This window comes from Lycium ferocissimum, chromosome 7, assembly GCF_029784015.1.
Source record: "Lycium ferocissimum isolate CSIRO_LF1 chromosome 7, AGI_CSIRO_Lferr_CH_V1, whole genome shotgun sequence".
Classification (NCBI taxonomy): domain Eukaryota; kingdom Viridiplantae; phylum Streptophyta; class Magnoliopsida; order Solanales; family Solanaceae; genus Lycium; species Lycium ferocissimum.
The window spans coordinates 13,825,269-13,841,579 of NC_081348.1; the positions used below are offsets into that span (position 1 = coordinate 13,825,269).

At 36.0% G+C, this 16,311-nt stretch overlaps 2 protein-coding genes across 3 annotated transcripts; both read right to left on the minus strand.

The window, feature by feature from the left end:
- Positions 1-461: 461 nt before the first annotated feature.
- Positions 462-5,946, minus strand: LOC132063431 (LEC14B homolog). 2 transcript variants are annotated; one of them, XM_059455960.1, is made up of 5 exons: positions 5,083-5,946; positions 4,679-4,735; positions 2,191-2,349; positions 1,629-1,689; positions 462-1,063 (listed from the first exon to the last, which is right to left on the minus strand). In XM_059455960.1, exons 3-5 carry the CDS (start codon positions 2,307-2,309, stop codon positions 875-877), a joined length of 369 nt encoding a protein of 122 aa, XP_059311943.1. In that variant the 5' UTR covers positions 2,310-2,349; positions 4,679-4,735; positions 5,083-5,946; the 3' UTR covers positions 462-874. The 2 variants fall into 2 exon arrangements, with proteins under 2 accessions (XP_059311943.1, XP_059311942.1); XM_059455959.1 differs by lacking the exons at positions 4,679-4,735; positions 5,083-5,946 and adding an exon at positions 3,395-3,608 and having other exon boundaries at positions 464-1,063.
- A 3,104-nt stretch (positions 5,947-9,050) lies between these two features.
- Positions 9,051-16,064, minus strand: LOC132063429 (LEC14B homolog). Its single transcript, XM_059455958.1, has 10 exons — positions 15,928-16,064; positions 14,868-15,289; positions 14,642-14,761; positions 14,158-14,235; positions 12,712-12,894; positions 11,801-11,878; positions 11,227-11,402; positions 10,745-10,903; positions 10,181-10,241; positions 9,051-9,566 (listed from the first exon to the last, which is right to left on the minus strand). The coding sequence occupies exons 2-10, from the start codon at positions 15,246-15,248 to the stop codon at positions 9,378-9,380; spliced, it is 1,425 nt and encodes a 474-aa protein (XP_059311941.1). The 5' UTR covers positions 15,249-15,289; positions 15,928-16,064; the 3' UTR covers positions 9,051-9,377.
- Between the last annotated feature and the right edge of the window lie 247 nt (positions 16,065-16,311).

Genomic DNA, 16,311 nt, shown 5'->3' on the forward strand with positions numbered 1-16,311 from the left:
AACCCCTCTTGTCAAACTAATTTGTTCGGAAGCCCTTTGAAGATAACTTTTTAGCTGTTTTTCATAATCACTGAAAATCATTAGCCACTTTTCCACAACTTTCTTCTAAAAAAAAAAAAAAAAAAAAAAAAAACAGAATCGACAAAATTGAACATTGTACTCTATGATCTGAAGTTACACAGGAAAGGAATATGGGGATGAGCAAAAAACAATATGAACAAGATCTAAAAATTTGTTAGAGCTTCTTTTTGAGTCATCTTGACTAAGTTGGGAGTCTAGCTCAATTTGCACATTATCAAAGCCATGATTCATGTATGAACTCACTTTTATGATCTAATGAAAGATTCATATGTCAAATTGTCAAAATCAGAACTAGTTTTGAGAAGGAAATATAGATTGATTGAATGATTTAACCTCGTGCGCAGGAATATATTGCGAGTTTGCGACTAATTATGGTGAATAATAAAAGTTCATGCACAAAAAGTACTACATGACATACATTTGATTATTAGGTGAATGTAAATGTAATTTTTTACAGGAGTCTCTCACAAAATCTTTAACAACTCTTTGTAATATTAACTCATAAGAATCACAGTACAATACACCCTTTTCACATAATAGTACTAACAGTCTCTGTTGAGTATGCCCAACTAGGCAACCATTAGGATTTGAACTCGTGAAATTACAGTTCTGACCTATTGGCCATTGGACTATCCCGTTAGGGACAACGGAAGTATAGTGATGCAAATTTACACATGTACATGTGCGTAACATATCTATAGCAGAACATCTGCCAATGCAGAAAGGACATGGACATATTTGAGCTTTGCAAATTTCAATCAGTGTACTCCAAAAACATCTTTCTGCATGCAATTTAAGATCGCCTCCATCGTCTGGCCCGCGGCTTCACTGGCAATGGGCTTGTACCAGTACCAGGAAACTCCCAGTTAGCACTGATACCGTCCCATGTAGAGCTAACGAGCATAGGGTGGTAAGGATGCCAGTTGCAATCTCTCACCGGTTCCTGATGGTAATCAAGTTTTGCAACCTGAGCTTCACTCACCTACACATGGAATGAATGATGGTATCCAAGATTTTATTAAGTCCCTTGCTTCCAAAACAAAATTTAATGCTCCCAAAATATATGCACAAGCTGGCCCAGCCACCACACATTATCCAAAAAAAGAAAAAAGAAAGTAGATCTATCACTGGAAGTGACTAGATATACGGCATAGTAGACATGCAATTCGTGGAAAGACTGATATTTTCTTCATGCTCAAAACTACCTAATCAAATGGGAAATTTCCTGAACCCTGACTAGCAAACATTTTTCCTATCATTGGTCATCAAGTTAGAGAAAAGGGAGTTCAAGACCGTAGTTCCACCATTCTATCAGATTATCAAGCCATCAGAAATTGGCCTAAGAGATCCAATCACTCAAAGCTGCAGAAACCCCAAGCTACTAGGAGAATGTATTATCCAAGTCCTCAAAGCACTTAGCAGATTGAGACAAAAGATTCACTAGCTAATGACCCTAATATATCAGCTTATAATCTATGAAGCAACAAAGTAGGATGTTGAAAAGAAAATGAGCAAAATCAAATAAGGGGATAAAACTCCAAGCATACCACATCATAGATATAAACAGAAGAATCGCTTGATCCAGTGTAGATGAACTTTTGCCCTGTGCTGCAAATTAAAACTGTCGCAGATTAGACGACTGTCCTACAGATAGCATCAAATAGCAGAATCAAACATAAAAAAGAAACACTATTACAACACGACTCGCAGGTTTAATAATTCATGAATCATGATAAAGCTAGTCATACTTAAAACTGAAGTAGTTCCTCATATTAACTGTTGATTATACCAAGAAAATATTAGCTATTTGTCTTAGGTCAATATGTCTCACGAAAACCATGAAGTTGAGAAAATCAACACAAGCAACAAAAGTGATTCCAATTACATGACTACTAGACATCAATTGAACACCTCAAAAACTTAAGCATTCAAAATCTGGAAAATCTTGAGCCGCTGCAGAGAAACAATTATGAAATGCAGAGGCACTTAAAATTCCAAAGCTGACAAAGTATACTTATAGCGGCAAGAAAGTTGGCTACAATTCTTATCGGGAACATGTTTTAGCAAAGAAAAACTTGACAGGTGTTAAGAACACCATGAACCACCAACCTATGTGCAGGAGAGAAATAACAGCGTATAAGAGTGCGCAAGACTGAGTGGCCTTTATAAGTAGACAATGACAGGTCATGTGGGTGTCTCTTGTTTCTAACATGCTCCGGGTAGTCCATCCATCTGTAGTCCCAGTCATAACTTCTAGGCCTTGGGGAGCTACATAAAAGAAAGTAGCATTATTAGCAGTGCCAATGAGATCTTATAGAACAATTCCAGTGACAATCATTATAGAACAATTCCAAATAAGTTAAACCAATAAACCCACGCTCTGCACAACACTCTCAAATATTTCTATGTGATGAAGGGGAAAGCAAATTAATCATGGAAGGTATTCCCCCATGACTTAGGACCTGAGGTGTTTTTAGTAACGGAAAAGGGCCAAATATACCCCTGTACTATTGGAAAATGGCCAAATATACCCTTCGTTATACTTTGGGTCCAAATATACCCCTGTTGTTAAACTATTGGTTCAAATAGACCCCTCCACCGTTAAAGTTGTCCAATGTGGACTTCTAATCCTACGTGTCACTAACATTTGATGATGTGGATGCCATGTGGCATGTGCGGGGCGACTGATTTCAGGGAATTGGCATCAATGGTCTCCAAAAGTCACATAGCACCAGGGGCGGAGGCACATGTGTTGGAAATAAACCTGCCACAGAAATAATATTCAGGGTAATAAATGCGAAATAATAACGTAGCACCGAGATACGGTTAATCAACAAGAATAAAATGAGCGATAATAACACCAAGATTTTTACGTGTAAACCCAAAAGGAAAAAAACCACGGGCTGAGAGGAGCACCTGATATCACTATAATGAGGAATTTTACACCGGTGATCCCGAGTACAATACTCCAAAGACCACTACATGACGCCAAGCGGTGTCACCCGACACAACTTGGCCGGAAATATTTTTATTTATATATACATAAATAATACGCAAACCAATGTCACACCCCAACCTTGGGGGTGTGGCCGGCACTCGGCACCCGAAGGGCCGAGCGAACCAACTGTGATATCTAAACTCTGTAACGTGAATCATAGGCCGACGAGGCCACTGAATAACAATAGTAAGAAGTATATCATAACAACCTGCAAGCAGAAAAGGCCCAGCAACACATATATGCATAATTAGGGCCGACAAGGCCACAACCAAGAAAGACAACTAGTCAGAAGGCCGACAAGGCCAAACACAATACCTGTACACTGACTGATAGTCCGTAAACCTCCAAGAGCACTAATATGCATCAACCGATCGGGACAGTGGCCCCGACGTACCCATAGCCATACTCTCTCTATATATATGCGTACGCATCCTATTTAATGACTTTGACCAACAACTCGGAGAAATCGAGTGCGAACATCCTATTTGAACTTTGGTATCCTATTGAGAAATGTACAACAATCCGTCTACCGTACTGTGGGCATGATCACGAGCGCAAAATGCGTCAGTACGAAAGATTTACCGAATATGTGAGGCAGTAAGCATAAACATAACATAAGCATAACAGATACAAATAACTTGGGAAAAGATGTAGAGACAACCTGAAACTCTGAACGAGGCCACTGAGGGCGACCATAATCATGACATAAATGTAAATGCATACCCGTAAAATCATTCCTCACTGTGGAGGCATATATCATATCATATAAACAATAATAAATCCTTACGTAGGGTGAGCTCATCATCATAACATCATCTCTCATCCCAATCGATCGGTGACAATGCACAGCTACGTGCCTACCCGGCCGCCTACAACACGGCTCGGTAAAGAAAGAAATACATCTAGGTGCACATATAAGTGCCTACCCGGACTATAGCGCGGCTCGGTAATGAAAATAAATACATATATATATGTACAATGAAAGACTGACCTCAGAAGAAATATCATGGAAAGAGTCGGAGTGACCTATCGTCGTTATCCTCCGACTATCATTATTGTCGCTACGTTTATCATTATTTGATCATTAGGCCTAAGAAGTAAAACATCTTGTTATGAATTGTTCACGAAGCCAAAGTTAGCCAAACTTTTATGAAATATGATCGACACAACTTTTATCGGAAAGAGTGTGCCAACGAGAGGTTTGTCACCTTGGAGCAATAGAAAAGAAGATAAGGATTAACTCAATTAAAGGAAATACAATCAACTCAACTTTGATGTGAAGAGTACCATAACTAATATCATTCTTTATTCGATAAACAAGAGGGATACGAAATGTGAAAGGTACTTCAATACAAGCTATTCATGAGAAAAGGGTAAGCTTAACCATTTGGGGACATAATCAACACAAGTTGAACGAAAAGTCTTTTAATCGATGGCTAAAAGGAGATGTGGACCATAATTTGGTACAAGTCATAGATGAAGTATGTGTCGACTCAATTATCATAGAACGCGATCGATCCAAGTTAACGGAACAAATTTTTCAATGAAAGTCATTTGAAATCTAGTCATGCCACAAAGAGAATAGAAAGCCCTACATACCTCGTCGATGGAGTTATATATGTTTCCCGAGTCCTCGAGTGCCTTATGAAGGATTTCCTACATAATACGGACTATTCAAGATCAAAACCAAGGTCATAGCTTATAGAAATCTTCATTTAGACATTAAATCGAGCAACTCATGGGCGTGAATTTATAGGCCTTTTTGTAGCGTAATTTCCTCGTAAAACGCTACCAAATTCTACTTTTCTACTCCTCCTCGTCAATATCCATATCAACACAGCTCCAAACAACACGTTAAAACCACATAAAACAGCCCAACTATCAAGCCAAGTCCATAAGAGTTCACAAGAATTGTCAAAGCTTATTCTATGGGGTTTTCACCAAATTTCTAGGTTTAATTACTTGTAGAAGTTCAAAGAGATCAAAAGGAAGTTAAAATATACCTTAGATGATCAAAATCACTCCAAACTCCAAGTTACTTCAAGGTGAAGTTCTTATCCGAGAAGCAAATTAGCGAAGAAATCACAATTCCGTAATTGCCATGGTTTTCTCCATGTTGAAGTTGTTTGATTTGCTTTAAGGAGTGTTTGTGATTGATGGGAGAAGTTTGAGAATATTGCTTAGGGTTTGCTGGTCCTTTTATGGTGAAGAAAATGAAGGAAATTTCGTCCAAGGTATGTATATATATATATAGGGGCAAGATAAATGCACCGACTATGTTCACTGTTCACGCAGCAGTTTGCGTCCTTGGACGAAAACGCGAATATCTCTCTATTCCGATGTCGTATTGACGAACGGTAAAATGCGCTGGAAACTAGACTCGTAGACCTTTGATTTGGTAGGTGGATCACCCCGTAACTCCAAGTAGATTGAGAGAAAAGCTCCGAGATATCTGACCCAAATTTCACTGAAATTTACAAACTTAACTTGCGACGCCCTTTGTCGACTTTCGTATTACAACTCGTTTGACTTCCAAACTTAATAAAAGACCATTATAAAATTCAAATACTTCATATTATTATTTTCTTAGCATGTGAAGAGCTCCTAATCTCACCCAAAAGTACAAGTTATCATATTCCCAACTTGCCGACTTTTGACGAAACTCATGCTTCTTTGATTCGTTCACCCTCCAAATCTTCCGCCACTTACTAATATTATTTATATACTCTTGTAACCATTTATATTAATAAGTTCAATCCCTTTTATCCTCAACATAATTTCTTTTTGAACTTACGTCGACTAACTCGTGATGCGACTTTAACGTGCAAAAATCCAAGGTATAACAACCAAAACATATACTGGTTATGTATAAATAAAATGACACTGCTTGATAAAAGTGCTTCTGTCCGCGCGCTGGTTTAGGCCTTTAGTTTTAATATCGAGGTCGAGTGTTCAAATCTGGTCAGCACTAATGACTTTTAAAAAAAAAAATTAGCATTGTTTAGAAAATTTACTGAAGTCAGGTCTTGATCATTTGACGCCTACCCAAAAATAAAGTTTCTAAACCAAGTAAATCAACATCGGTCAAATTCATATTGCTGCCAAAAATAAGTTATTGCCTTGATGAGCTTATGAGTGGTTGTTTTAAGACTTGTATAAAAAAAATTATTTAGTAATATTTTCAATGAGTATATTATAGATACGTTTCAAAAATAGAAGTTCATCGAGGAGAGTTGTAATTTTATACTTGAATTGTGTTTTTCTAAACTATGATGTCATTATAGTGATTTATAAGTTATTGTCTTTGCTGAGCTTCTGAGTAGTTATTTTGTGACTTGTAAAAAAAATATTTTGTAATGAGTTTATTACGGATACGTTTCAAAAAATAGAAGCTCATCGAGGAGAGTTGTAGGTTAACACCTTAATTGTATTTTTCTAAATTACATTGTCGCTATAGTGAATTATTCATTTTTTCATTTCAGAAGTAGCTCAAGGGGGAACTAGTGAAGCCTTCGCTTTACACACCTAAAAATTTGAGGCTCCAATTTTTTTAATTAAGTGTCAATTTCATGATTTGGGCTTCGCTTAAATAATATTGTAGTTTATAGAAATATAAAAAAGTAAATAATAAAAAGAAAAACTGTCTACTTTTATTGTAAAAATATTTTAGAATTTTGCATTAGACTACTCATATCTTCATATTAGTAAATAAATTCTATACAACAATATCCTACAAATTGTATTGCTAACGCATGGTTAAAATCTTATTAACTTTAATTAATACTTACTAATATTAATGATAGCAATAATATTATTAAGTGAAATTAAATACTTTATGTTGTTAAGGATATATACTATAAACAAAAGTATAGCAATAATATTATTAAGTGAAATTAAATACTTTATGTTGTTAAGGATATATACTATAAACAAAAGTATGAAAAAACGTATAGGCCTATTATTAAAAGTACTTTTTTTATATAATTAAAATTCTTTAAATATCGACATTGCTTGCAAAAAAATCTGCGTAGGCCACTGCATAGCACTAGTCTTTTCAAACTTGTAGTTATAATATGGAGATTTTGGACGCCCCAAAAATCTTTTAGTCCCAAGAATTTCAAATTGGGACATCCACTTAAAATGTTTTCCATCACATTGTCATTTAAAAATACTTTTTCCATGGAAACGGATATCATATTTTGCCAATTAACCCTGGCAGAAAATTCCATTGGTTTACTTTGTCTCTCTTTCTTTGTTTCTTTTAGTTATTTACCTATTGATAAGACCATCTTCTTGAGTGATGGCATAAGACTAGTTTAAATGATTCGACCTTAGCATATTGAGTAGCAAATCGGACCATTTTGGATTCATTTTTTTGCAGTCACAACTAAAAAAGTCATTCCAAAAAATTGCCCTAGGGTAAACACAACAAAAGTACGTACTTTTGGTCCAATAACTAAAAGTCTCCACGAAAATGATACCCATATATATATATTTTTTTTAACTTGATCTTCTCACATTTTCTCCATAAAACATAACTAAAAAAGGGAGTTCTCCATTGATAGAAATACAAAATTAGTCCAAGGAATCTCTCATTTCAATTTTTCAGAATGGAATGTGGGGTGAGTTAAAAAGAAGTGAGATTCCAAAAATTGGGAACTGAAAATGATACCCAAAGTCTTGATTTCCAAACATTTTTCCATTCCAATTTTTCTGAAAGGGTGAGTTAAAAAGAAGTGAGATAGGGAACTGGTCCTTTTTCCAACCATCTCCTTCTTAGGAAGCAAAGAAAGAATATGATACGTAATATCAATGGGTAAATCGCTCAGTCTGTCAATCTCCATTGGAAGCAAAATATTTCTTTGTTCTTTCTTGATTATATGGTAAAGAAGAGAGTTGATATTTTGTGTTTCTTGATTGTCGTTGGGAGGGAGAAGAGAGTTTATATTTTGCGTTTCTTGATTGTTCCTTGGGAGGGAGCGGGAGATAAGAAATACAGTAGGTATTTTGACCTTGGTCAATTGATGTTAAATGAACAACTTAAAATTAATCTGTTTAAATGTTTTCTTTTGCCTTTTTTTCTTATTTATTTATTATTCCCACGTGATTCTTCTTTTCCTTTTCCCCTCGTCATTCAATCATTTTTTTCATTTATTTTTCTTCTTAGTTTAGAAAAATCATTAAAACTATTTGTAGAATCGTCCTTTTTAGAAAGCAGCAACTGAATTGATAAATGGGTAGCACTTCAAAGCAAGTTTTTGTTAAGCTTACTCTAGAGTCAAGTAAATAATAAAAAAATTACTCTAAATTTTAGATTATTCATTCTAATATTTAAAAGATTCTTATCGTTTATTATTAAACAACAATATTTTATTTTCAAGAATATATGTTGAAAATCATTTTCTCGAGAAGAAAAAACTGCCGGAAAACAACAACATAGACGACAAGAAGAAAAAATTTCACAGGTACAACCATTATCAAAATTCTTTGTGAGTTATATGTGGGAACTATTTTGTTGGCAAGTCCTTCGAAGATATGTTTTTAGCTGTTTTTGCTACTTTTTTCACAATTTTCTTCTAACAAATTACAAAAAATGCGAGAAAAATTGAACATTTAAATCCCTTCTTATACTCTATGATTTGAAGGATACAGGAAAGGAATATGGGGAGGAGGAAAAAACAATAACAAAAAGAGCTACAAAATTGTTTTCATAAAGATTAACAGATTTTTAGTTGTTGCAACTTGTATTTAAGTCATCTACAACTTCAACTGTATGAACTCACACGTGTGATCTTAAGAAGGGTTTGTATGTCAATCCGAACTAGTTTTGCGAAGAAATTATAGTTTGATTGAATATTTAACGCCGTGCGCAGGAATATATTGGTACAAATTACTATTGAATACGTTATAAAAGTTCATGCAAAAAAAGTACATGACATACATTTTAATGATTGGGGGAATGTAAATATAATTTTTCACAGGACTATTTCACAAAATCTTCAATAACACTCGTAATATCAACTCACTAGAATCACAGCACAATAATCTCTTTTCACATAATAGTAACAGTCTGTATTGGGAATGCCCAATTAGGGAACTATTAGGATTCGAACTCGTGACATTACAGTTCTGACCTATTGGCCATTGGACTATCCCGTTAGGGACAACGGGAATGCAAATTTATACATGTACATAGAAGAACATTTCCCAATGCAGAAAGAACATGGACAGACTTAAGCATTGCACATTCCAATCAGTGTACTCCAAAAACATCTTTCTGCATGCAGCTAGTGGCAATTTAAGATCGCCTCCATCGTCTGGCCCGTGGCTTCACTGGCAATGGGCTTGTACCAGTACCAGGAAACTCCCAGTTAGCAATGATACCGTCCCATGCAGAGCTAATGAGCATAGGGTGGTAAGGGTGCCAGTTGCAATCTCTCACCGGTTCCTGATGGTAATCAAGTCTTGCAACCTGAGCTCCACTCACCTACACATGGAATGAATGATGGTATCCAAGATCTTATCAAGTCCCTTGCTTCCAAAACAAAATTTAATGCTCCCAAAATACGATATGCACAAGCTGGCCCAGCCACCACACATTATCCAAAAAAAGAGAAAAGAGAGCATATCTAGCACTGGCAGTGACTATATGAAAGGCATAGTAGACGTGCAATTCGTGGAAAGACTGATATTTTCTTCATGCGCAAAACTACCTAATCAAATGCGAAATTTCCTGAACCTTGACTAGCAAACTTGTTTCCTATCATTGATCATCAAGTTAGATAAAAGGGAGTTCAAGACCGTAGTTCCGCCATTCTATCAGATTATCAAGCCATCAGTAATTGGCCTAAGAGATCCAATCACTCAAAGCTGCAGAAACCCCAAGCTACAAGCAGAATGTATTATCCAAGTCCTCAAAGCACTTAGCAGATTGAGACAAAAGATTCACTAGCTAAGTCCTCAAAGCACTTAGCAGATTGAGACAAAAGATTCACTAGCTAATGAGCCTAATATATCAGCTTATAATCTATGAAGCAATAAAGTAGGATGTCGAAAAGAAAATGAGCAAAATCAAATAAGGGGATAAAACTCCAAGCATACCACATCATAGATATAAACAGAAGAATCGCTTGATCCAGTGTAGATGAACTTTTGCCCTGTGCTGCAAATTAAAACTTTCACAGATTAGACGACTGTCCTACAGATAGCATCAAATACCAGAATCAACCATAAAAAAGAAACACTATTAAAACACGACTCGCAGGGTTAATAATTCATGAATCGTGATAAAGCTAGTCATACTTAAAAGTGAAGTAGTTCCTCATATCAACTGTCGATTATACCAAGAAAATATTGGCTATTCGTCTTAGGTCAAGATGTCTCACGAAAAAACCATGAAGTTGAGAAAATCAACACAAGCAACAAAAGTGATTCCAATTACATGACTACTAGACATCAATTGAACACCTCAAAAACTTAAGCATTCAAAATCTGGAAAATCTTGAGCCGCTGCAGAGAAACAATTATGACATGCAGAGGCACTTAAAATTCCAAAGCTGACAAAGTATACTTATAGAAGCAAGAAAGTTGGCTACAATTCTTATCGGAAACATGTTTTAGCAAAGAGAAACTTGACAGGTATTAAGAATACCATGAACCACCAACCTATGAGCAGGAGAGAAATAACAGCGTATAAGAGTGCGCAAGACTGAGTGGCCTTTATAAGTAGACAATGACAGGTCATGTGAGTGTCTCTTGTTTCTAACATGCTCCGGGTAGTCCATCCATCTGTAGTCCCAGTCATAACTTCTAGGCCTTGGGGAGCTACACAAAAGAAAGTAGCATTATTAGCAGTGCCAATGAGATCTAATAGAACAATTCCAGTGACAATCATTATAGAACAATTCCAAACAAGTTAAACCAATAAACCCACGCTCTCCACAACACTCTCAAATATTTCTATGTGATGAAGGGGAAAACAAATTAGTCATGGAAGGTATTCCCCCATGACTCAAATGCACTGATTAGTCATGCACTGAAGCACTATTGGGTAGGGAAGAAGCCACTTCAAGTACTAATTATGCCCATGGGGAGGGGAAGAGGAAGATGTGGTGAGGACAACGAAAAAAGGATCAAGTGAGACATACTAATTAATGTTGGAAGACATTTTCCTTATATCCCAGAGTTTGATAGCCTGATCTTTCCCATTTGAGATAAGATACCGGCCATCTCCACGAGTGTCAATATATGTAATTCCTTCTAGATGTCCAATGAGAATCCCGGCTGCTTGTCCTCTAGTACCAAAGCAACGCCTGTCCCAAACCTGAATATGATCAAGAACCCTTTCTCAATGAAACAGATATACTTGCAAATTATAAGCAAAGAGACACCATCAATATTTTGGCAGTCCATGAGAATCCTAATGAATCCTCCAACGCAAGTTAAAACAAGCATATTTTAACAAATTCTTACCAGAATCATTAAGGTGTACGAAGCTGATATTAATGATATCACAAAACACCATAAGCAAACAGAACTATAAAAGACAAAAGGTTCCATATGAACCATATATCTGAATATTAGCAGAGAACAGCATCATGAAATATAGTTCACTAAACAGCCATTTTGCCAGCCTGGGGTTGGTTAAATAAGGGAAGTAGTAGTCCGGAAAATGGTCATAAGAAATACATTTAAGTCCACCAAAAAGTGGATAAAACCTACCTTACACAAGCTATCATCGCTTCCAGAATATATGAGGTGTCCAGTTTCATCAGCAAAGCATACAGCATTAACATCAGACTGCAATGAAAAACGCCAACCGAGTTACAATATGTTAGCACACCTCTGTAGGAGGGAAAATCTAAGAACCTAAAAAGAGTATATACAGACGTCTATTATAACACATGATACATATTGTATTAAGCATAAAACAGCCACTTCATGAAGTTCTCAACACCAGATGGCCAAGTTTAGTGGATATTTTGGTCAAACTTGTGAATTAAAGTTCTCGAGAAGATTAAGAACTTAAAAATAATTGAGAAATGTAGCACAGAAAGGTAAAATGTTGTGCCACCAAAATAAGTCTATTCTGATATTCTAGGAACTTCCTTGTTGAAAGAAGCATTTACTCTGTGCGTGTGCTGAGCACATCGATCAACACTAAATCACGAGTCAGAAGTTCCATGATCATGCTAAATTACTAGTATCCTCTTTCAGGAAAGTGGTTGGGTGAAACTGCCCAGGTCGGCAAGAAAACAGAAAGAAAAGTGATTATTACTAAGCGGAAATGCAACAAAAAAGGAAATAGTCATAAAAATGTATACATTGGTTGAATCTAAGAACCAGTTCTCACTTCAGTGCAATTAGCTTTTGTAGGCTCAACTCTTTCCCTCACCAAAAGAAGAGGGAGAAATGCTAAACTAGATATAACACACATACTTGGGAAGCAAAGCCAGACTCAAGAAAGTATTGAATTTAAATAACCTGATGACGGTAGCATTAATTCAAGATACCTAATTCAGGACATACCCATTTTTTATAGATTTCAGGCGAAGATAAACTTGCCAAATACATCATATGAAGATGATACCAAAATGGTCGATCAACCATATCTGCTATTACTAGAAGAATACCTTATGAGCTGGAATTTGAAGACTTAGCCTTCTTGCTTCAAGATCATAAACATATATTGAATCGTCGCTGCTGCCAGCAACAAGTTCCCGCCCATCAGTAGAAAATTTCACAGAGAATATTCCAAATGTATAGTCGTCATAATCATCGGTAAGGGAAGAAAATTCCAAGCCTTCATGAACTTCCTGCAGAAAAAGAAGAAATGTACCAGCATAATTAACATACATACACCAAAGCTCACGAACTATTTGCTCAAAACTAATGCTTTCATGGTAATGACTTGAACCAAGTCAAGATGGGTGCCCTCCTTAAATTGAGCTTTCAGACAAACGCAGGCAAAGCTCACCTACCAAATTACTAAACCCTTTTGTAAAGCAGCTACCCCTCTATAGGAGATCAAATAAGGACTACCCGGGTCATACTTTTGTACAACAGCTTCCTATTAGAAGATCTAAAGAGGGGTCAGCTACCAACTAGAGCTTGAAAACTAATTTGCTTTTGATCACAGATTTGGAGAACTAGTAAAATTGTTTTTAAGGCGCTAGTAGAAAATTAACAAGAAATTGATCTGAAGTATTTCTGAACTGCAAGGTATTAGATACTCATCATGCGGTTGATGATCACTTTCAGCATAAAGCCTCTTTTAGAAATAGTGACAAGAATCGAAGTGCCAGATGAGGTATGGATATCCATGACACCATAACAAAACTAAGAACCTTTTGTTGTTTATCCTCCACCCCATCATTGATTTGCATTAGTGCATATAAAAAGTAAAAAAGAGAAGGGGTGATGTAAGAGGGTTCAAAAGTATGTATAACTGAAGTATGAGGTTGTAGAAATTAGTATTCTTGGTGTACTTTTCACTTTTTGGTCATGCAAATGCAAAAGAAAGCTTAAAATTAAGACTATCACACCTAAGAACACCTCTATTGTACTAGATGAAGCTTTGGATATGGCTATCAAAAACCTAAATGACACTGGAGGTCATTGATGGTAGAAGTCCGCTTCTCTTAAATAAGACCTAGAATTGCATGCGCAATGAAAATTATAGTGGTACTACTAATGCCCTAAAGTAAGGCACAACATAACACCTCTTGCTGAACCAACTACTATAACAAGATGTACAAGATACATTAAATTGTGATCATCACCCTAATTACCCTAAAAAGAAAGGGGAAGCAAATGATCTCTCCACAGTTCGTGCAGGAAAGATCAGAAATTATACACCAACACTTCAGATTCGTCATTTGAAAACCACAATACTGGTAAACTTATTTCCTCTGTATTTGAATACAATCATTTATTATCAAGAAAATCACAGGAGCGCACCCATTAATGACTTTTACTATGTTAAACCGTGATAGAATAGTGCAGCAAAGATGCAGGATATGTTGTCATATTATAGTCTTCTATATTTTACATGTTTCGACATAATGAGTAAAACATACCGTAACATTTGCAACAGACTGTTTCATACCAGATCCAACATCAACAATATGGACAATGGGTGAAATACTGGAATAAACCTGTAATCAACACGTAAAAACCAACTCAGAATTGTGACAGAAGAAGTGACAGCGCAAAACCATGGTAGACTAGAAGGTTCTGTTAACCAAATTCAACGAGTTATAGCTGCATCACATATTAAGAGCTCACAATAATGTCATACTGAAAATATCTTTCGTGATGTGACCAAAAAAAAAAAAAAAAAAAAAAACTTATCCTCAACGTCACAGAATCTGTTGAAGCAAAAAGAAACGAAGTGGCCAGATTCATTGACTTAGGCAAGAAAACCACATTTACAGAGTCAAGAAATACTACAGTATCTTTTTAGCTGATTCCTGGAAGCATAAGAACCAACCAGATCCCAGTTATAACCACATGGACAAGGACTAATTATCCACAAAGTTAGGTTAGTCATCATGAACTTACAAGGAAACGCTGGTCAGGAGAAAGCGATGTATCAGTGATTGTCCATCTTAAACTTTTTGCTCGAATATCCTTCTGGATTTTCCATCCTTGATCAACATTATATATCCTAATATGACTTTCCTGTTTCCAAGAAGAACATAAGATCATAACATTACAATGGACGCAGAACATTGTTAAAATCTCACTATATCTCCGGAAATGGAAAATTCAGCTACATCGATCAAACCTGAAATCCCGCAACAAAAAGAGAACCATCGGCTGAAAACTGTGAAACGTAAGCACAGCTCCTCATTTGGTCAACTACAGAAGGACCCTTGGTTGGAAGATACCGACTCAGGAGATGACAACAGTCAGATGATGAAAATCTTCCTCTGCCTGTATAATTCCCTTCCCTAGCAGCCAACATTTTAATAGGTGAAACTGGTCCTTTTGCCTTGCGAGGAAGCAGCTGTGTCATTCCGTCGTGGGGTTGTGACCTAATCTTTGTGAGCTGGGAAATTTCATGATCAAGAGAACTTGTTCCCCCATCACCTCTTTGATCAATATGTTGTATCCCATCTCTCCTTGAACTTTCACAAGCATCCAAGAACCTCCTAGACCTGCTCATGGTCCACTTTTGTCACTTCCCACAGAAAAACTTCTTTTTTCCTGGTCAGGTCATTAAAGTCATCAAATTCTTCGTTTTTGATCTTTTATAAAGAATACCAATACATGATTTTCATTTATTCTTTCTAGGATCGACTGTTAAAGGATCAACTGATATTAATCTAATCCAATAAGAAAGCTTGCTACTTCGAAGTTGTACATAAGCAAAGTATTGAAAATCGTATTTACTCAAAGCGCACAGAGTACCTAACCGTGCTACACCAAACTGAAAAATAAATTTTAAGTAACAGACCTTAAATGGGCAACTCAGACCAAACAGATAAACCCTGAAAACATGTGAAGGAAATAACACTTGAGATACTGTACCAATTTCAAAAGACTAAGCCTAAGTTTATTCCAGCAAACATCAATGAAGTATCAATATTCAAATTACATGTCCTAGAGTAACTTCATAACAAGGAAATGGGGTTGGAATTGACACAAAATGATGATAGATCATAGATGAAGGCACCCACAAAAGCACTAGCTATCAAAATGAAGTGAGTAAGCTGAACAAAACTTTTTAGCTCCAAATTCCAAAAAGATTGAAACTTTATAATAAAACATACAGAAAGAATTTCTTAGGATCAAATTACACAACTCAAATAGGAAACGAAAAAAAAAAATCAAGACTTTGATACCTTAGAATTGAGAAGAATCCAAGAAGTTCCTCAAGAATTAACTGAAAGTAAATTTGGATTTTGTTGGAGAATATAGAAGAAATGTTTGAGAGAGAGTGGTGACGGTTTGTTAGTAGGATAAACGTGGAAGTAGGAGGTCTACTCCTGGAAGTTGGAAAAGCCGCAACTCCTATTGGACCTGAGGTGTTTTTACTGATTGGATACTCTTCTATTTCAATTTACTAGTTTTCATGGGGAAACTCAAGATACAAAAATAATAATAACTTTAAATAAAGAAGTATAATTTTTATGGCACGTTAAATATGTCTCGTTAATAAGTCTTTATAATTATTAAAATTCTTAATTGCAATTTGATAATTTTAAATTAAGAAATTATTTATGATG

Excerpts from the sequence above, each read along its gene's own strand:
- LOC132063431 (XM_059455960.1), bottom strand. The coding sequence starts at position 2,309 with ATGGACTACCCGGAGCATGTTAGAAACAAGAGACACCCACATGACCTG. Across the intron at positions 1,690-2,190 it reads TATTTCTCTCCTGCACATAG|CACAGGGCAAAAGTTCATCT; the intron begins GTTGGTGGTTCA and ends TTTAATTTGCAG. Across the intron at positions 1,064-1,628 it reads CTGTTTATATCTATGATGTG|GTGAGTGAAGCTCAGGTTGC; the intron begins GTATGCTTGGAG and ends TTCCATGTGTAG.
- LOC132063429 (XM_059455958.1), bottom strand. The coding sequence starts at position 15,248 with ATGAGCAGGTCTAGGAGGTTCTTGGATGCTTGTGAAAGTTCAAGGAGA. Across the intron at positions 14,762-14,867 it reads TTTTTGTTGCGGGATTTCAG|GAAAGTCATATTAGGATATA; the intron begins GTTTGATCGATG and ends TCTTGGAAACAG. Across the intron at positions 11,403-11,800 it reads GCGATGATAGCTTGTGTAAG|GTTTGGGACAGGCGTTGCTT; the intron begins GTAGGTTTTATC and ends GATCATATTCAG.